The 22003-nt window shown below is 42.0% G+C and overlaps 2 protein-coding genes across 3 annotated transcripts in view; both read right to left on the bottom strand.

Annotated features, from left to right (window-relative positions):
- Positions 1 to 22003, bottom strand: part of SLC35F4 (solute carrier family 35 member F4) — a 297066-nt gene that overhangs the window by 41227 nt on the left and 233836 nt on the right. The window contains exon 1 of one of the 2 annotated variants that reach the window (XM_058293370.1): positions 10047 to 10156. The exons of the other annotated variant lie outside the window; for it this stretch is intronic. Within the exon in view, the coding sequence (XP_058149353.1) occupies positions 10047 to 10083 (37 nt within the window). The 5' untranslated portion in view covers positions 10084 to 10156. Of the gene's footprint in view, positions 1 to 10046; positions 10157 to 22003 lie in introns of those variants that run through there. 2 annotated transcript variants of the gene reach the window in all.
- Positions 17656 to 20019, bottom strand: LOC101425754 (pre-mRNA-splicing regulator WTAP-like). Its single transcript, XM_004452963.5, has 2 exons — positions 19399 to 20019; positions 17656 to 18822 (listed from the first exon to the last, which is right to left on the bottom strand). Exons 1-2 carry the CDS (start codon positions 19848 to 19850, stop codon positions 18084 to 18086), a joined length of 1191 nt encoding a protein of 396 aa, XP_004453020.2. The 5' UTR covers positions 19851 to 20019; the 3' UTR covers positions 17656 to 18083.

Raw genomic sequence — 22003 nt, 5'->3', positions numbered from 1 at the left:
TAGTCTAGAGTTGACCTTGTGGAGAGAACAGAGCAGCTGAGCCTGGGAAGAAACTAGTCCAGGGAGAGAGATGAGCCTTATATTAATACCAGCCTACAGCTGAGACAGGAAGGAGCCGGGATCATGGAGCCTTAAGAGGAAGAAGAAGGCTAAACCCTTGCAGACATCAGCATCCTTCTTGCTCCAAAACATGGCACAGACTTTGGATGAGAATATACTTCTTATGGTACCTTGAGTTGGACTCTTTAGGGCCTTGTAACTATAAGCTTCTACCCCAAATAAATACCCTTTATAAAACCCAACAGAATTCTGGTACTTTGCATCTGCACCCCTTTGGCTGACTGATACAGTCACTGGCCCTTGAAACAACAAAAGCATCTACTACATCTCTGAACATACTTCTGAAGTGGATGGAGAGTGTGTTACAGTTTCGACCTCCTGCAGCTTCTGGCAATGGCTTGATATGGCAAGATGTACAATGGACAGTGCCCACAGACCAACTCTGTTTTATAGTGCAAAAAGTGCTATGCACCAGGCCAATGAAACAGTGAAGCTTTACCTTCTTGGTCTCTCTCTAGGATTAACTGTGCTGAAGCATACTGGCTGTGTGAAGGACATACCAAGTGGACCAATGAATACCAGAGTACTGTAAGTAGAACTTAAACTAACCTAACTGGCATTATGGCCTACTCCCATGGAGAGAGAACATGTATATTATTGCAAACCTGGAGCTTAGATTCATTAACTGCAGCTCAAAGAGAAACTTATGCATTGATTTGTACTAAATACTGTACCTATATGCCTAATGATTATGATAATAACTTTTCTATTCTAGATCATGTGCAGAGGGATATTGAACATGGTAAATGTCTTAGCAAGGTTAATTCATTTTCTAAGTAGCTAATGCACATGCCTATAAGATAAAGCAACGGCTCTCTTAAGTACTATCTTTATTTTGTTCGCCATATGCCTGTCTTCTTGTTGCCTAAACTGTCTTTGTGAGTTCATGTCTCAGATAGTGCCTCCTCTTTTCACCTTTCCTAGCTGTCCTAAGCAAAACTACTGCTGGGGTAACTGGGGTTTCCAGTTTATACCCAAACCCAGAAGGTCTACCACAATCTCTCTAGAATTAACCAACGGCATAAAAGAATTCAAAGAAGAATTCTGTTCCCCATCAACTTTGGGAGGATGCAGCCTCTGAAGGTACCTGGCCTTTCTTATTCTTGTGGTCCAGTATGTCGCAAAGGCCCCTCCTTTTTTTTTTTTAATTTTATTTTTTTTAATTCATTTTTAAAAAATATTACATTAAAAAAATATGAGGTCCCCATTCACCCCCACCACCCCAACCCCACCACTCCCCCCACAGCAACACTCTCCCCCATCATCATGACACATCCATTGCATTTGGTGAGTACATCTCTGAGCATTGCTGCACCTCATGGTCAATGGTACACATCATAGCCCATACTCTCCCACATTCCATCCAGTGGGCCATGGGAGGATCTACAATGTCCGGTAATTGTCCCTGCAGCACCACCCAGGACAACTCCAAGTCCTGAAAATGTCTCCACATCTCATCTCTTCCTTCCATTCCCCGCACCCAGCAGCCACAATGGCCACTTTTTCCAAACCAATGCCACATTTTCTCAATTATTAACTACAATAGCTCATGAATAGAAAATCAGTAAGTCCACTCTAATCCTTACTGTATTCCTCCATCCTGTGGACCTTGGATTGGTTGTGTCCATTCCACATCTATGTCAAGAGGGGGCTTAGATTCCACATGGATGCTGGATGCAATCCTCCTGCTTTCAGTTGTAGGCACTCTTTGGCTCCATGGTGTGGTGGTTGACCTTCTTCAACTCCATATTAGCTGAGTGGGGTAAGTCCAATAAACCAGAGTGTAGGAGCTGAAGTCTGTTGAGGCTCAGGGCCTGGCTATCATATTGTCAGTCCAGAGATTCAGATCCCCTAGATACATCTTAAACCCCAGCACCAACTACGATTCCAATAAAGTAACAGGAAAGGCTTGTGAAAAGAGATCACATCTGAGTCGAGCTCCATCACACAGAAACACCAACTCCAAAGAAGGGCCAACTGACATGGCAGTGAACTCCATCTGCTATGACCATAAAATCTGTGGGTTTGCTCTTTCCATTTCCCCCTTAATTTAGGTCAAACAGCATTTTTAACTCCTGTTGTTATATGTAGACAGGGATATTCTGCTGGTCCAAGTTGAACCTTTTATTCAAGATCATTTTCTAGTACGTCATCAGCTGGTACTTGGTAGTGATCCCTCGGCACCAGGGAGGCTCATCCCAGGTGTCATGTCCCACGCTGGGGGGAAGGCAGTGCATTTACATGCTGAGTTTGGCTTTGAGACTGGCCACATTTGAGTAACACAGAGGCTGTTAGGAGGGAACTCTTAGGCACAGTGGTGCTCTAGGCCTTGTTCTTATTTCAGGTGTATAGGCTCACAAGCATAGTCATTAGTATCAGGGGCTCACTGTTGGACCCTCATTCTTTCCTGGTCCTTGCCGTTGCACCCGGGAGACTGCTGCTGCTCCCCTAGGGACCACAACAGAGCCCCCCCCCCCCCCAGCCAGGAACCCAGCACCCCACCCCCAGCTGTTGTTTTTAATTGTTTCCACTATGAATATATCCAAACATTTCCATGCACCCCGGACACATGCCCTGTATAACTCCCTGTCAACCATATGTCCCCTGTCAATAACATCCCATACCAGTATTCCTCCACTGCTATTGTTGAACTACTCTGTGATCCAAAACTTCCTGAAAAGTGAAGCCCAATATAATGAAAGGCCCCCTTTTTGTGCCTGCTTACCACCATCTTCTTTATCCTTTTAGTGGGATGATGTATCTTTAAAATTCTAATTAAGTTTATTTCTTATAGAATCAATGCCTTACTAGTTATGCGGGGATTTCACCCAATTCCAAGAGGATGCTGGAACCGTCTTTTCTCAACCTCAGTGGATTAGCTAGAGAGGTTTATGCCCTGTCAGGCAAGTACTTCTGCCCTAAGCAGCATGAAGTAACTGCTGAAGAATGACCATCATCCCTCACCATTCCCTTAAGAATAAGGGCATGAACTCTCTGAGGGGGAAGTTAAGGCAGGTTAGTATAGAGAAATGAGGAAAAGACAAGCCACAGCATGGCTGACAGACAACATGGCTGTGAGACCCTGCTGAGACCTTGACCTTCAGTTCCCAGTTGACTCTTTCCAGGACCACCCTGTGGCCCTGGATATTCCAAGCAATCTTCATGATTAGCCTCCCCAAATAGTGGGATAACTAATAACAGCTGCCCCCCCCTTAGTATGAACAAGGTGAGGAGTAATCAGTAGTTTAATAAAGGTAACCACACAAGCCAGATTGCATTCTCTGCCTAGAGGAGCCTTCACCAAATCTCAGTGCATATTTCCGACCTTCTCTCCCATTTTTCAGCAAGATCTGTTCTTTACCCCCATCTCCCAATAAATTCTTTTTACTGGCCTAACTAAAAAAAAAGACCTCAGGCATGGGGAGTGGGTGTAGCTCAGTGGTTGAGCACCAGTTTCCCATGCATACTAGGTCCCAGGTACAATCCCTGGCACTTCCTGGAAAAAAACCCAAAACAACAACAAACAAACAAAAAAATAACTCTGGCATGCCCAGCCCCAAATCCTGTATACTTTCCAGTACACCCCCATTGCCTTCTGTAGCAGTTTGATATGGTTATGAATTCCAAAAATAGGTATTGGATTATGCTTGTAATCTGATTTGTACCTGGCCATGATTAAGTTATGACTATGGCGTTATGAGTTATCTGTCCTATGACTAGGACAGATAAAAGGCATGGCCAAGAACAGAGTTGAGGGTTTCTGATGTTGGAGTTCTGATGTTAGAGTTTGATGCTGAAGACTAAAGCTGGAGCTCAGGGAAGTAAGCTCACAGAGGAAAGAGAAGCCAGCCCCAGGAAGAAAGGAATCTTGAACCCAGAGAAAAGCAAGTCTTAGGAACATAGGGACCCAGGAAGCTTGAACCCTCACAGAGGTCGGCAGACATCTTCCTCCAAATAGACTTTGATGAGGGAAATAACTTATGCTTTATGGCCTGGTATCTGTAAGCTCCTACCCTAAATAAATACCCTTTATTAAAAAACAATTTCTAGTATTTTGCATCAGTACCCCTTTGACTGACTAGTACACCTTCCTATGTCAGCTAATCAATATTATGGAGCTCCTTCTGTATTAAGTGGCTGACAATCTTGTTGGGGTGATAAGACAATATATAATCACAAGAATATCTAAGAATATTAAGGGAAACAATTCAGTGGTACAGAAAATCATGACTATTCTTGTTCAGAAAGTGGGGAGATCAATTCCAGCCCAGCAGACTAGAGAAAGCTTAATGGAGGTCATTAGATTCTAGCAGATCCTGCAGCATGGACAGAGTTTGGAAAGGAAGGGAGCCTGGAGCAGCTTCCAACAAAGATAGGTGGGAATTTAGGTCTTTTTATTGTGGATAGCAAAAGAGGTATTTTGTAGAGGGATGATGGGTTGAAAGCAGAGATTCAGGAAGGCAAAGCTGGCAGGAAAGGGCAGACTGCTAGAACAGAGAGAACCTGGAAGGAAAACACCTGTTTGGAAACTGCTCAAGCAAAACATACTCTTAAGGAAAGCTGAGATGTCCGCTTGAGAAAAGGGTATTATATTGAGACTCTTCTTTTCCCCTGCTAAGATCCAGGCATTCACGTGGAAAAGGCAGAAAGAACATCAATAATAATAGTATCTTGTGAGGGTAAGTTGGTCATAGTTATTGTTCCTGATCACTTCACCCTGTGCAGTGCAACTAAAGCGGCCCTCACCTGCTGCCTGCAGGTGCCAGAGGCACTCCACGCTTGTTTGGGCAACACTTATACTTGTCAAATGTATACTCTGATGTATTCTAAAGAAGAGATTGGGGGTCAAGGTGCATTTTCTCGTCTTTGACTTCTCTGACCCCCCTTCCCCCAAATAAAATATCCTGAACATCTTCTTATTTAGACACTTTCTTGTCCAACATCTCCCTTAGGTATCTATTTCCTCAGTGCTGCCCAAGGATGACGCCCCCCCCCTTCCCACTCTGGCCCTAAACACACCCACATTTTATTAATTCTAGAGTTGTTTTCCTAATTCTAGCTACCCCTTATCTTGTCTACACCTAGTCTCTGAATACTCAGTCCTGTTACTCCTCACACCATCTGTCATCTGTAGAATCTTTGCACAGCTGCGGTTAGATTACAGGTTAAATATGATGTTTTCTGCTGAACATTCATAGAAACCTGAAATGGATTTTAAAGCATTGTCAAGGTGCCTAAGAAAGATTTTTGAACCTATTTTGCTGATTCAGGTATGAATCAGCAGAAATATCACAAAAATGCCTCTAATTAATTAATTAATTAACCTTAACTTTTGGTACTAGTGCTGGCCTTAAATAATTTCCTGGATAATGAAATTGCTTTTCATTGCAAGTCACAAATAGTTAAAAAACAAAACAAAAGAGAAACCAACTCAAACCAATTAATTATTCTCTGAATGTTTTCTAACCCAGATACCTTAGCCTTCTGCCCTATTTTTAGCTGCCCAGCACCCAACCCCCTTCCTATTTAGGGAACACTTACCTTGATGGCATGAGCCCTGTTGGGAGAAAATGCCCCATCTACATTGAAGCTGAAGGAAGTCAGATAATTCTCCCTGCCCCTGGCATTAGGGTGCAAGCATGATTTGGTTTCATCCCATCAGATGCTCCTATCCAGAACTTTGAATCTTGAGGAAGTAAACCAGGATGGCTAAAATTCAATGTGCAATAACCACAGGGGTATTGGGTGGTGGTCAACAGCAACATCCTGACCAAGTTATTCCCACTGCCTGGCTATAAAGGCCTCTTGGTTTCTGCACATTTTCCAAGCTTCTATAATCCTCTCTGAAAACACAGCCAATAAATCTCCTTTTTGCTTAACAGCCACAACTGATTTCTGTGGCTTGCAACTAAGAGCTGATACTGACTCTCTAGGGTTGTCACATACACACAACTCTGTGGCTCCTTCCTCACTTGTAGTTTCTCCTTTCTTTCCAATATCTTCACTGACCATTTGTCCTTGTATTCTAGCCTTCTCTGTGGGTAACAGTCTCTGTTTTCAGAAAGGGACTCTCTGAGAGCATTCTGGAAGATATTTCGGCTTTCTTGCCAGTTTCCCTATAAGAACCCACTGATGGACCTTCTTAAGGCGCATGCCTATTACACTTGCTGAATACATGGGAGCATGTGTTCCCTGGAAGAAAGCTGGTTTATTCCCAGGTGAAGGTAGAGAGGCAGAATCTCTGAGATACACTAACCTCACTTCTTTTCTGTTTCACTCCAGTCACTCAGATGCCAACAGAAAGTGGAGATTCACTAGATATACAGTAAAAAACAAAACCTGTCCTAGTGGTTCTAAAGTATTTACTTTAACCCAGGAAAACCAAAATAAATTTGGGATTCACTTTAGAATATTTCCCAAAGAGGTCAACTCAACAAACTGACCTAGTCTGGTATAAATCTATGGTTTAACTACTCCTAAAGGCCTAAGTGCAGTTCTGGATATCATACCTTTGAATATACACTTCTTTATTTTGGATACTAAGATGCTGACATTATACTACACAACTACTTGGTTTTTAGAATATCATATTACTGTTTCAGAAAACACTACGAATAATTTCATGGTATTTTAAAAAATCATATTTTAGATATAGTGGGAGTATTTATGCATTAAATAACAAAATGTTGTTAAAATAAGTAACTGATTCTAACTTGCTTTCTAATTCTGGATTTTTATAAATTGAGCTTGCTTCCTTAAATCATCTGCTCCCTTTTCATTAAACCCTCAGAGTGACTTTCTTTAACTTGGGCCTTTTTCTCTTCTCTGCCCAAATCTTGACTTTCTCCACAATTTGAACAAGAGCATTTACTCACATGTGGCTGCATTGAAAGGTTATTTGTATCGTTATGTACCTTGAAACATTACTATTACCCTCTTGCCATTTCACTATCACCCTGTAATCTTGGTAAATATTCCCTACTAACTGCAGAAACCCTCTACCTACAAATTCCTCCTTGGTAGGGTCTCCTGGAATCCATTCCCATCCAAATGGCTATGGTGAGTTTCCTGATTGATGGATTTGACAAATCACTACTAAGGCAGTTTCTTAATTTATTTTGTTTCAAGCAACAATTCAGGATAAATCAAAAGACCTGTGGCTATTAGCTTTTGTAATGACCCACTATTTAATAATTAATAAGTCACTGGTGCCTACTATGTGCCTAGCAATGCCTAGCTCTGCGGTAAGTGCAAGAAAGTACAAGAAGGCATGGTGCTTGCCCTAATTTCCTTATGGTCCAAGAGGGAGAAAGCCAATTGCACAAACAATTTCTATAAAGACTGCTAAATGCTAAGTGGATGGACAAGTCAGCCTTTTATCTGGGAGCCAATTTACCACACAACGCCTTGCCAGTGATAATGGTCTTCAAGTATCTTCTCGTTTGGGAATTGGGCTTTTAAACCATAAGCCTATGGATCAATTCACAAAATATTTATGCCTTGTTCATGAGCAGAAAAAAATAAATGGGCAAACAAGCACGTAAGAGTACAGCTAATGCTGTGAGCATTCGCATTTGTCTCAGGAGAGGAGAGCAAGTTAGAAACCGGCTTAGTAAACTCCGCTGTGATTGAAAACACAATCTAAATAAAACCACTTGCAAGTTTATACCTACAGGGATATGGGGAAAGCAAAACAAACCTGCCATTTTCATACTGCTAATGGTATCACACCTACCAGGTGGGAGGGCAGAGTCTAGCCCTTGAACCTAAACCTGCAATGTTAAGTCCCAGCTCCAAATTCATTTTCCAAGCTGCTTCTTCATTTACCTAAATCTTACTCTCCCTTTAAAATCTAGTTCAAGCTGAACTCCAACTGTCTGGGCCCAAAGATCACTTCTAATTCATTTGAATGGTTTTAAGCAGGGAAATGGTATGATCAGATTTGAGTCATTAGAAGATCACTCTATGATATGGAGAATAGGTTGAAAGGGAGTAAAAACTGCAGATAAAGGACTTGTAAGAGACCACTGCAGTAGTCTTGGGGAGAGATGACAGTGGCCTTGAAGAGGTAGGAGCTGTGAGGCTAAAGAGAGACAGAACTGAGAGATACTACAGAGACAGAACTGACAAACTTGGAAAATGATTGGATGTGGTATAGAAATGAGAGTGAAAGAAAAAGCATTGGTTTCTTTCCAGGACAAATGAATTGAAAAAGGACCATTCACTCAGCTAGAAAGAGGACCCTGTTTGGGAGGAGAATTCAATCTTAGATATGCTGAGTTTAAGTTGCATGAAAGTCATCTGAGGAGAGATGTCCAGTGAGCAGCTGGACACACTGGTGTAGAGTTCAGAAGACAGGTCTAAGCTGGTGACATAGACTTGAGAGTCCTCAGTATATGGACAAGTCATTGAAGTCATTCAAGGGTTGAGATCAACCAGGGGGAAAATGCTGAGACACAGGGTTGGGGCTCAAGAAAACCAATAGTTAAGGGGATATGGGCCTATAAGAAAGGGAAATAAACCAGGAGAGTTTAACTATGCAGAAGCCAAGGGAAGAGAGTGGGAGAAGAAGGTCATGGTACAAAGTGTGGCTTTGGAGACCTGACTCTCATTAGTGATTCTGGAAAGAGAAGTGTTGGTGGAGGCAAAGCCAGATTGTCATTTATTGAGAAAGGCATAGGAGGCAAAAAAGGATATGCAGGAAGTGTAAAAAACACACTTATGCAAAGAGAAAGGAAATAGTTATCTCTACATAAATTTTGAAGACACACAAATCATGTTATTTTAAGGAGATGACAAACCATCCCAAATCTTTTATGTGAGAAGTGAAGATGGTCACATATGTAGATAGATGGATGGAAGAAAATATGGCAGAGCCAGGTAACACAGTGTATGTTTGCTAGAAGAAAGGTGATCTTTTCTTAACAGTGCAAAAGATTCATTTGGTGATCTGAAGCAGTATAACCCCCAAAAAACATGTCCTTAAATTTAATTCATTCCTGTGGATGTGAACCCATTGTAGCTAGGAATTTTGATGAGGTTACTTCAGTTAAGATGTGACCCAGTCCAATTAGGATGGATCTTAATCCTATTACTGGTGTCCTTTGGAAGAAGAATAAATTTCAGACTAAGGAAGAGAAAGTCACAGAGGGAGCCAGAAGCTGAAACCAACGGAACCTGGAGGAGAAGAGAGAGGCCAGAAGAGGCTGCCATGTGCTTTGCCATGTGGCAGAGGAACCAAGGATCCCTGGAAGCCAGTCCCAGAATGCCACAGTCTTCCTGAAGGAAGAAAGTATCACCTTGATGATACCTTGATTTGGGCATCTGCCTCAAAAACTGTAAGTGAATAAATTCCAATTTTTTAAGCCAAGCCATTGCATTGGTATTTGCTTGTGCAGTCCAGGAAATTAAAACAATTCATAAAAGTTATGCATGGCTTTTAATTCAATATGAGAAAATGCAGAATTTTCTATAAGCTCCCTGAAATCTTCCTACCTAGAAACACAGGGAACTGATTTGGCATGTTTATCACCTCCCTGCTCGAATGTTCAATCAAATCCCCTACCTTAAAGGTCATATCTTGGACAAAAATAAGAAAAAATTATATTAAAGTATTTGTTCTGATCCTTCGGTAAGGAAACAAGAGTAAATTATCTCCTGGGAGTACCGTGTTCACTGATGTGAGGCAAATTACAACTGTGGAAGTGTTAGAATATCACACATATACTAGCTTTATGTGCTGGTACTGACAGTTGAGCATATATATTTTAAATTCTTTCATAGAGGCAGCTCTCGCAATTTGTGCTCTCCTCTCAAATAGTAAACTCATTCAAGAAGTGAAAGATATTTCTTCTGATGTTCACACTGTCTGGAAGATAACATTTAATAAAAAGCCTGGAATAAAGTAAAAGGTCTGGCTGGCTTACCTTCTAAACATTCCTTGAATCCATTCATTCTTGCCATTGTTACTCCTATGCTTCCCTACATTAGGCTCTGGTTGGCTCTTTCTTAGATAGCTGACTGCCACATGCCCCCAGCTTCCAGGATTGCACAGAGGTAGGAGCTGCCACGTGAGGGTGGAAGTTACCTAATATCAGACAGAAACTCTGAGTAAACCTTGACCCATATTCTTAGAATCCAGAGGCAAATTTTCCTTTCCATTGTTTGTTTTGGCCAGAGATTTTGGCAGCTGTTATTCATTCACTGATAAATATTTACTGAGCAGATCTCCCAGGTGTTGGACATTGAATGAGTCTATTCAAAGATGAAGACCAAGTCTCTGTCCTCTATTCACAGCATGTGAATGAAGAATTAATCTTATTGAAAAAGAGGTCTGGTTTTTATTCTCAGCCCCTGGGAGGTGATCTCTAGGACTGTGGAATGTCCTGCTGGTAGAAATGTCCATTTGCCTGTGGGCTTTGGCCACTAGACAGTCTAACAGTGGGATTTATAATGGAAGCTTTGGGCCACATCATATCGGTTCCAGCCTCTGGAGGACCTGATAATTAAAGGTATTGGGCTAACCTTCGGGAGGGACTGGAGACTAAAGGCTGGCCACGTGAGCAGTATGTGATTGAGCCCCAGTTAAAACTCTGGACACCAAAGGCTCAGATGAGCTTCCTTGGGTGGCAATACTCTGTGTATATCGGCATACAGCTTGACGGAGGAGGTAATGCTGTCGATAACTCCATAGTGAAAGGACAACCAGAAGCTTCATGTTTGGGCCCTCCCAACATTGCCTTTTGTATTTCTTCCTTTGACTTTTTCTAATTTGCATTCTTTCAATATAACAAAATTGTAACTGTAAGTAGAGTAATTTCCTGGGTTCTGTGAGTTGTTATAGTGAATTATTGAACCTAAGAGTGGTCATGGGAACCTCCAGATTTGTAGCCAGGTGGTCAGAAGTAAGCGTGACACTGGGGGCCCCCAAACATGTGGTGGCTGGTATCTGAAGTGAGGGCAGTCTTGTGGAGACAAAAAACCACTAGCTTTTTTTGTAGTATATTAGGGCAGAGAGGTTGGAAAACAGGTAAATTATAATACAACATGGAAAGTGGTAATATAAAGTCAAATCTTGGACTTAACGGAAATGAGGATCTACAAGACCCAAACTTGAATGGTGGGAGAAACTGTAAGACAAAAGCAGTCAGGACCCCAGAAGAGGGAACACCAAATGTGGGGCAACCACTTCTTGGGAAACTAGTCAAAACCCAGCAGGAACACAGACTGATGGGACTGACCACTTGTGATCTGTGGATACTCAACTGCACCACCTGGACTCAAAATGGCAAAGCTGAGCTGTAATGAAGTATAATTTGGGCACAAAACTAATTTTGATATTCAGTTTCAAAAACCCTATAACCAGCTCCTTTCTCCAAAGTCCCATTCCATAGAACCTAATCCCTAAATTTTCTTGCCTGACAGTAGTAAATTCAGCATAGTGTTCACTTTGTTCCAGGGACTTCATTTTTCTTTATTAATATCAGAACAAAGGTTACAGAAGCATGGAAAACCATGCTTAATATAATTGTGTTAGTGTCTCTAACATTATTGCCTAGCATAGAAAACCTGGGGCAAAGGATCTTTCTGTAGAGGAGAAAAGGTAGTGAGTCTAGTTATGAGCTCATTTTTGCATTCAACCAACATTTACTGAGTACCTACTATGTGCCAGGCATTTAATTTATAAAACAGATATGTTCTCAGTTCTTGTAAAGTTTAGAGTAAGTGAACAAACACAGCATAGTAATACAGCATGAGTAAGCAAACACATCAACAAATAATTACAAATTATAAGTACTATGAAAATAACAACAGGGGTAGTGATAGAGAATAACAGTATATGTCTAGTTAGATAAGGTAGGTCAGGGAAGTCTCTCTGAGGAAACTACAAGAAAGCTCAGTTCTTAAGGATGAGGAAGAGACAGATATGTAAAAATCAGTGGAAGAGTGATTCATAGAGCAGGAATAGCATGTGCAAAGACCCTGAGGTGCGAAAGTGTTTTAGGAACTAAATGCAGGTGAGTGTGGATGGAGTTCAGTAAATAAAGGGGAGAAGAACATAAGATAAAGTTAAAAAGGAGACAGAAGTCACATCAATTTTGAAGTATCAAGATACAACTATCTACTAGGCAGGTGGAGAAATCTGGCAAGAATTTGAATGAGGAAGACAGGATTGGTCATACAAAATTGGAATCACTAGCACGAAAAATACGCTGGAAGGCAGGGCAAGAAATAAACTCCTAAAATCAGTGATTATACAGTAGATGCCCAGAAGGTCCAGGTAATATCCTGGGGAATACCCATTATCAAGGGATAGAAGAAACTGAGGCCAGCACACAAAGAGTCAAAGGCAGAATCTGAATTATATCGGTGAGAGAATACAAGGAAGTAGAGTTTTGAAAAAAAAGATACCAGTTAACTATTTCAGATACTGCCAGGAGATCCAAGAGATTGAAAATAGAAGAAACACCCATTGGCCATGGAAATATGGAAGTCACAGGTAACTTGTGAAAGCAGTTTCAGTAGCTAGAGGAGAAGGAACTGGAAGGAATAGAAATAGAGATGTTTATGTGTGTGTGCGCACGTGCAGTTTCTGCTTAAAGAGGGTTGAGAAACTGGAAGGTGGATATCTTTGGGGCCAAGTGAAGGGTTATTCAAAATATATGGGAGAGTTCTCTCTATGATGAAGTAACTTGTATAGACAGTCGTCCTCCAGCCTCAAACAAAATAAAACTCGACAGACCATATGAGGCACCTGTTTTTAGGCATTGGACACTAGATGGCGCAAGACTGTAATCCCTAGGTCAGGACCATCTCATAAAGTCAACTTCACTTTCTCCAGCTCCTGCTTGGGGAAAACATCCATGACTTCCAGTTTCTGCATGGAAGTAAGTTCTCCATCATAGTGCAGAAAGCTGGAGTCTGAGTAGAGACTTGAGGTCCCACTGAGTGGAGGAGGCAGAGAGCAGAGTCCAGGACAGTGGAAGTAGCAGAAATTCATGGGGCAGATAGAAAGGAGGGATCTGTGACTTTCGAGGCATTTTACAAACAAGTCACAGGCCTGCCTATTTCACTAGCTACATCTCTAATCACTTCTCCTCATCCAGCCCCTGGACCCACATTCTGCAAATACATACTTAAGACTCAGTTGCACAGCAACAATCCCCCAAGTGCAATAGCAAAGACCAGTGAAGAAGGATAATCCAATGATGAGATCTTGATACTGATGACTATGCTTATAAGCCTGTGTGCCTGAAATTTGAACTAGGCCTAGACTTGCAGGGTGCCTAAGAGTTACTTCCTGAGAGCTTCCATGTTGCTCAAATGTGGCCATTCTCTAAGCCAAACTCAGCATGTAAATGCATTACCTTCCCCCCACTGTGGGACATGCTCCTGGGGATAAGCATCCTTGGTACCGAGGGATTACTACCAATCACCAGCTGGTGATGCAACTAGAAAAAGACCTTGAATAAAAGGGGGAAATGGTAAAGACAAATGCGTTTACATGGCTAAGAGTCTTCAAAAAAGAGTCAGAAGGTCATCAGAGGGGTCATGCTTATGCACGCCTTAGCAGGATCCCAGAGACAGTCAAAGTAGATAAAACCTCAGGTACTGGTGCTTCCGAGGGCTACGGAGACACACAGGTTCTACAATCATGGCAGTTGGCTCTGGAGGTCAGGGCCTTGTCAGTGGACCCTACTTTGGAATTTGTATTCCTGACTGTGATGGAGTAGGACTCAGATATGAACTTCCTACACACACCTCGTCACTTTTACTGATCCTATGGTTAGTGGTGGGGTTGGTGCATACCCAGGAGACTTGAATCTCTGGACTGTCCATGTGCCAGCTGGGCCCTGAGTCTCAGCAGAGTTGCAGCTCCTACTCTCTTGTTTGTTGGACTTTCACAGGTCCGCTAACAGGGAGGTGAAGATGGTCAACCACCATACCAGGGAACTGAGAGTGCCTTCAACTCTAAGCAGGAGAATTGCATTCATCAACCATGTGGGATCTAAGCCCCCTCTCGATATAGAGATGGAGTGGACATCACCAACCCAGGGTCCACAGAATGGAGGAATATAATATAGATTAGAGTGAACCTACCGGTATTCTATTATAGAACTATTGTGACTGGTAATGGAAAAAACTGTAGCATTGATCTGGAGAAATTGGCCATGGTAGTTGCTGAGGGCAGGGAGAGGGAAGAAGAGATGAGATGTGGGGGCATTTTCGGGACTTGGAGTTGTCCTAAATGATATTGCAGGGACAGATGCTGGACATTATATATCCTGTCATAACCCACTGAATGTACTGGGGGAGTGTAAACTACAATGTAAACTACAATCCATGCAGTGCAGCAGTGCTCCAAAATATACTCACCAAATGCAATGAATGTGCCACAGTGATTATTGATATGGGAGGAGTGGGGTGGGGTGAGGTGTGGGGTATAGGGGAACCTCTTATATTTTTTAATATAACATTTTTTTTTGTGATCTACGTATGTTTTTTTAAAAATTTTAATGATAATAATAAAGAAAAGACTCAGTTGCATATCACCCACCCTAAAGGACCTTCCCTGTCATTTGCCCCTCTCTGTGCACTTTCCTCAATTACACCATATTGTATTGTAGTTTCTGGTTTACATATTTTTTCTCCATCCCTTGGTTGTAAACTTCCTAATAGTAGGAATTCTGTCTTGCTATTTCTGTGTCTCCAGTCCTGCTCAGTCCTGGCATTTAATAGCTTTTCATGAGCATCTTTTGCATTGCTTTGAGGCAAAACTAAGGGTAACACCTAATTATACAATACTGGGTTCAACAACTTTAATGTGCACATGTCTTACCATACCCAATCATACAAAAATACACATTAAATGAATAAACGAACAAGATTAGAAATGCCTAAATTGAGAACAAGGACCAAATTCTCCTTGTTTTGGATCTCTTTTGCCTCCATGAAAGGATGTTAAACACACACTAAATATTCATAAATATTTGTAAAAGTGGTTGAGTAGTAGAAGAATCAATATACTCCTGATGCATCAAGGGTTTCCTCAAATTTGGATCTTTGAGGTGTTAGCATGGAAGGGAAACTGCACTGATGATTACTCTGAGATCTCACATAAGCACCACGTGCCATGAGCTCTAAGGAGTTATCACATTTAAGATCTGGAGAGCAAGGGTGGAATTGTCCTGGTGTCCCTACTTCTGTCTTATAGGACAGTAAGAGCAATTACTCACTATCTTGGGAAGTTCCCTGACATGTTCCCTTCTGGATGGAGCATGAATAGACATTATGAGTAGGTTTGATCAGTGGGCACATGGAATAGACTTAGCTCTCAAAGTTTTCTGGAAAATCTTAAAAGTAATTATATAATTTATTGTGAGTCTTTTTAAAAAAATTTCTCTCCCCTTCTCTGCCCCTCATTGTCTGCTCTGTGTGTCCATTTGCTGTGTATTCTTCTGTGTCTGCTTGCATTCTTGTCAGTGGCACTGGGAATCTATGTCTCTTTTTTTTGTTGCATCATCTTGCTGCATCAGGTCTCTGTGTGTGTTGTGCCACTCCTGGGCAGGCTGTGCTTTTTTTGCATGGGGCAGCTTTCATTGTGGGGGTTCACTCCTTGCATGTGGGGCTCCCCTATGCGGTGGACACCCCTGCATGGCATGGACTCCTTGTGCACATCAGTACTGTGTGTGGGCCAGCTCACCACACAGGTCAGGAGGTCCTGGGTTTGGACCCTGGCCCTCCCGTATGGTAGGCAGATGCTCTATCAGTTGAGCCAAATCCACTTCCTATTGTGAGTCTTGTTCTGTCAGGGGGTTAGATCAAAGTGAAATATCTGAGGCTTGATACTTATAAAGTCTTTTTGAGGGGTAAAAGAAGAGTCTTTCATTGACTTCCATGAGGAAAAGGTAGTTTGTGCTCTTTCCTCAACCCCTCCCTGTCAATGGGCCACAAACAGTCACAAGCTCCAGAATCTTCCAGTTCTCAGATTCACTCCTGGAGTCCCAGTTGCTCCAATGATGCTTAATAACATTATGATCTCTTAGTATGATTTCTAGGTAACTGGCATTCACCAAGAGTATTTCCTTGGCAGCAATCGTCAGAAAAAACTATTTCGATTGATTTAGCACAATTTCTTACATTTTCCCAGAAGCTGCTGAGAGCTTAACTTCTAAGGATTTTCTAAGTTTCAGCTTGGTTGCTCCCATGGTCTCATTAAAGCATAATTTCTGCTCCACAGCACAGCCGAAGAGCCCAGACTTGAGCGTCAGGTGATCTGCGATGGAAAGCCAGCTCTGCATCTGTTAGGATCTTGGGCAAGTGATCTTTCCTTCTGTATTAGTCAGCCAAAAGGGTGCTGATGCAAAATACCAGAAACTGGTTGGTTTTTATAAAGGGTATTTATTTGGGGTAGGAGCTTACAGATACCAGGCCATAAAGCATGTTACTTCCCTCACCAAAGTCTATTTTCACATGTTGGAGCAAGATGGCTGCCACGTCTGCAAGGGTTCAGGCTTCCTGGGTTCCTCTGGGCTCGGCTCCTCTGTTTTCCTCTGTTTTCTCCACAAGATCATCTGTAGACTCTCAGGCGAACAGCTCTGTCTTCTCCCCTGGGGCTCCAGCTTAAGACTTCAGCACCAAACTCCAACATTAACAACCCTCAACTCTAAAAAACCCCCAAAAAACCAAAAACAAAAAAGAACCCTCAACTCCGTCCTTTGCCATGCCTTTTATCTGTGAGTCCCCACCCACCAAGGGGCGGGGACTCAACGCCCTAATGATGTGGCCCAATCAAAGCCCTAATCATAACTCAATCATGCCCAGGTACAGACCAGATTACAAACATAATCCAATATCTATTTTTGGAATTCATAACCATATCAAATTGCTACACCTTCCTAAGCCTTAATTTTTTTATTGATAAGGAGGAAAGCAGTATCTACCTAGCAGGGTTGTTTTTTATTTGTTTGTTTTGTTTTGTTTTGTTTTTTTAAATTTTAGCTAGCAGGGTTGTTGTGAGCTAATATATCTTCTTATTGTTTGATGTGCAGAATGTTATAGCACCTAGAATAGTGCCTTTCAAATAGAAGTTACTCAAAAAATATTTACTGATTGAATTTACTTAAGCTGAATGCATATGCCATAGGCAGTCTCAGATTTATAAACTGGAGTTTTTTCAACATTAAACACATTCCCCTATATAAGCACAGTTATAAATTGAGGTTTGGCTTCAGATTGGTACTGAAAACCCATTTAGTGCATAATATTGCTAAAACAATGTAAATTTTCTGTGAGGAAGCACAGAAAACAAAATCAGTCTTTCAGCAAAAGAAGAAAACACTGAATAAAAACAATTTTGTTTTTATCTTGAATGTTAATGATTGGGGAAAAGGTAGATTTAATTTAAAGAGGATGATGTGGAAGCTAATTATTGGAGGAGATCCTGAAGGAAACACATATGTTTTTCCAAAGGCTCTCAGGGTTGATGCCTTGGATATTTATCCTATTTAATTTTCCACCAAACTTTAGGACTGTCTTCTTTTATATGGGTATCCCATTAGCTATAAGTGGGGCTTTATGAGTCAATGAATGTTGCCTAAGTGTAATAATCGTATAAGTAAGAATGCCCTCACACAACACGGGTTCTAAATATACACAGATTTATACAGACATCATTGTGTTATACTTTAAGGAAAGATCTCCATTTACAACTTCACATTAACTCATATATAAAAATAACTTGACCCTACACAAAATGTCCTTTTAGCAACATTCAAAGTAACTGTTACAAGTTCCAAAGTGGCAGAGGTACTGAAGCAAAAAAAGGAAAAATGGGAAAAAAAAGGAAGACCAAATCACACACCCACGAAAAGGCAAACTGTGACAAAAAGGATGCGTTAATTTTCTGGACAGTATCCTCTCCCAAATTAAATGACACTGTAAAAAAATTTGCTGGAAAAATATTACAAAACTGAGCCCTGTACATTTACATTTGAGCCCAAGCCATTCTGAACGTGGCGGGAACCCACAGTTCGGTTACCTTTCCCACTCACTGCTTTCTCCTCTTGAGGGTCATGATTGGCGTCTGTGTCATTTGAGTGGTGTGTGCGAGAGTTTTCACTGCCCGTGGGAGAGTCTACACTTTCATACCCCGCACTGAGTTGGTCTATGTAACTACTACCTCCTCTGCCAGTTCTCTCTTCAGAGCTGTTGGAGACCTTATTACCATTTCCTGGAGGAGAAGCAAAGTCATCTTTAGTTATGTTCCCCTCCCTATGAAATCCAGACCCAGACGTCCTCTGATGGGAGGAGCTGCCATTACTTCGTCCATTAGCCAGACGACTGCAGTCTTTACTTGTAGCCTCTGCTTGTACTACAGGTTCAGAAGATGTAGTCCTGCTGGTGCTTGAGGCCAAGCTTTGTGACTGCTGCTGCTGATATTGCACCAACTGCTGGCGTGTCTCTTTCAGTTGCTGCTGAAGAACTAAAATGGTACTCTGCATACCCTCTACTTCTTTGTCAAGTTGAATGATGAAGTCATTGAGTTCATCCTGACTGCTTTTAAGCTCCTCACTATATTTCTTCTGTAAAGCCAACTCAGCTTCAAGTTGTGCAATACGTCCCTGGGACAGCTGCCTTCCAAGCTCTTGATTCTCCTGGGTAAGCATTCGACACTTCGCCATTAACTTTTTGCCTGTTTGACTCATTTGAGTTTTGACCCAGAAGTTCAAACAACAAGCATGAAGTCCACAGTCTTATTGGCAAAACTGATATACAGTGTCTCTAAGTCACTATGCTCAAGGTTAAGGGCGATGCATATTCCAGTTTTACATGTTACTGGAATTTTACATGTTCAATTCATGATTTAAAATCTCTAGGTTTTCATTCCTCCAAATTGTCTGAAGACACAGAGTGCCACAGACTTTAAGACTTGTTTCTCCCTCTATTTTCTTCAAACAGAAACATTTCTCAAGTGTCTACATGTTCTAGAAGGGGAATTTTCAGAGGTGGCCACTTCTTTGGAATAGTCCGACGCCATCAGGCCTCTGAAGCAAGGGGAGGGGGAAGAGAAAAAAGCTGAAACACAAGGTTCATCTGATGAGTTTTACATTAACCATTACAAGCTGGACAGTAGAAGAATGTGTCTTTTTTTTTTTTTTTTTTGTGGCTCAAAAAGTCTGAGTCTTGGTGTGGAAACGAGTACTTGGCTGTCCCACCACAGCTTTCTCGTAGTGGGACTGTCAGGGAAGTCTTGACTGGGGAGTATGATTTGCTTACCTATCAGGGGTAAACTTCCAGGCACTCAGTTCATTTTGGGCTTGTTCCAGTTTATCTTTAGTCTGTTCCAATTCACCTTTCATTTTTAGGAAAAACAAGTTGATCGCTGGGTCTACCATTGTTGATTTCACTTGGACAACGCTAGGCTGCTGGACTTGCTTCAGGTACTGGATTTGAGTAGTACATTCTTGCATCTCTTGTTCCTTGGTGGCTAGCCTCATTACGAGGATGTTTTCCCTGCGTGCAGACTCTTGCTGTTGTTGCTTTAATTTTTCTTCAGATTCCCTTAAGCCAGTTACATCATTAGAGTTAAGATCTGTGTACTTGCCCTCCAAAGCTTGCACATACGCTTCATATTGTTTCCATCTTAGAATTAACTCATCTCGTGCCATAACTTTTAAGTCTGTTTCACTCGGTCGAACCTTTTTGGGAAGAGGTTCTTCGCTGGTCATCTCAAATCCTTTCCAGGCCCGGGCCGCGCGGGCGCCGTCAGGTCCCAGAGGCCGAGGCCGCGCTCCCCGCCCGCGGCCCGTTAAGCCCAGCTCGCCGCCCCTGACCGCGCTGCAACTCCCGCCGCAGTCCTGGTTCTCCCCCTCATTTGCAGGTCTCGCTGCCACAAAATGGCGCCGAGGGAGGAAATCTACATATGCCCTCTGTGTAAAGCACATCAAAAGGATTCTTTCTCATTTTAGTAAAAAGTACCAAGTATTTTCAGAGAATACTGACAGGGTTCAGGATCTCCCAAAGAACAACCTTCCAGGGAAGCAAATGAATTAAATGAGCAGGCTGTGTCTGTCCAGAAAGACATTCCTGCCTCAGAGAATTTTTTCCTGGGCTCCACCTCTCACCTGTCTATTCTCTGTCATTGGCTGCTCATTTTAAATCCCATTTGTCTTAGTTTGACAGGCTGCCATGATAAATAACACACAAAGGGTTGACTTCACAACAGGCATGATCTGGCTCACAAGTTTGGAAGGCTAGAAGCCCAAAATCAAGGTATTAGCAGGGCTTGCTTTCTCCAGGAGTTTGTGGTATATTTGTGCCAGCTGGCTGCAATCCTCAGGGTTCCTTGGCTCACATCTCCTCCTCTGGTCCCACGGAGATCTCTCTCTCCTTGGGTCTGCACTTCTGGTTTCTGCTGACTTCTGTTTTCTTCCTGTAGCCTTCCCTGACTTCCTGCATCCAGTTTCTTCTCTTTCTAAGGCCTCCAGCAATAAGGGTTAAGACTCACCCTTGTTCGATTGGCCACTTAAAGTGAAAATAACATCTTGAAGGTCCTGTTCACACATGAATTCACACCCATAGGAAGGTGAAAAAAAATGAATGAATTAAAATGTCTTTCTTTGGGATACATAATTCAAATGACTACACCATCCCTTTTCTGCCTGTTCCTTTGCTTGCTACTTTGGACTGTCCTTGCTTCTCTGCCTGCTCTTACCCATAGAACCCAGGTCCACCTTTCCCCTCCACCACAGTCCCACCCTTACCTTAGGTAAGGATCAGGTTCTCTTTTTTACAGCCCCTGCGCATTTAGGTGAGTGTCCTCCACTACCCTCCTGGCCATAGCTGGCTAAGCCTGAGCCCCTCTGTCCCCACCCCTCTACTGCCCCCTCACGGAACCAGAACCACAGCCAGCACATTGTACCTGATGAAAGCATCTGCCTTCTATGTTCTGCAAAAACAACATCAGTATTAAACCAGATAATTTGATGGAGCCTCAGCTTTCTGATGATGATGTACAGATTAGATTCCCATGCAGGGAAACATCATATTGGAAATCTAAGCTCATTATAATTGTACTTAATCTTAAAAAATATCTAGCAGAATTAATCAGAGATACCTTTTACGTGCAATATGTTTACATTCGTTTATACATTCACTCAACAAACATATACTCAATACTATGCAGGTGACAGGCACTATTTTAGGTGTTAGGAAAGTAACTGAACATCTGAAAATAACTGAAATAACAACAATGCCCCTGCTCTCATAGATTTTAGAGTCCTTACAGAAATATAGACCAGAAAATGGGCAATTGCAATGGGATGGATATTCACTGTGATAGGAGAGGTAGAGTGGGCCTGACTGAACCAGGACGGGGCATCCAACCAGACCTGGGGTTCAGGGAAGCCTTCCTGGGATAGTGATATATATGAGAAACCCAGAGGAAAAGGAATTAGCCGGGTAATGCAGGAAAGAAACTGGGACACACTGTATGCTGTTTACAGATCAGGATAATTTAGTTTGCGTTTCAAAAAGTAAATGTTTCTATTGCTCAGAGAAGAAAATAAACTCTACCTGACATGTAGGCAACCAAAAGAACTTTAAAGATTTCATCTAAATACAATACAGCCTACTTGTCCTTGGAATCAATAATGATGCTACTTAACAGTAGGATTTCTATATGTGGGTGGCATTTCAGTAATAAAATCCTATCACACGGGATCCAAGAGAAGATTGAAAAACTAGCTCAGTGTCCTTCTATGAAACATTTTAGCGGTACCACCCAGAAGAGAGAGGGGCAAAGGAAAAGAATCTCGATGGAAAGACTGAGTAGAAGCTGCAGCTGCCAGCACCTTTTACCCCATCCTTGGGAGCAGACAGC

Source organism: Dasypus novemcinctus, chromosome 3, assembly GCF_030445035.2.
Source record: "Dasypus novemcinctus isolate mDasNov1 chromosome 3, mDasNov1.1.hap2, whole genome shotgun sequence".
Lineage (NCBI taxonomy): Eukaryota > Metazoa > Chordata > Mammalia > Cingulata > Dasypodidae > Dasypus > Dasypus novemcinctus.
The sequence above is the reverse complement of the archived record's forward strand: the minus strand, read 5'-3'. Positions and strand labels throughout refer to the sequence as shown.

Bases quoted from the DNA above. Each gene is read 5' to 3' on its own strand.
- LOC101425754 (XM_004452963.5), bottom strand. From the start codon at position 19,850: ATGACCAGCGAAGAACCTCTTCCCAAAAAGGTTCGACCGAGTGAAACA. The intron at 18,823-19,398 runs GTAAGCAAATCA...AACTCAAATGAG, and splicing joins TGGAAGTTTACCCCTGATAG to TCAAACAGGCAAAAAGTTAA.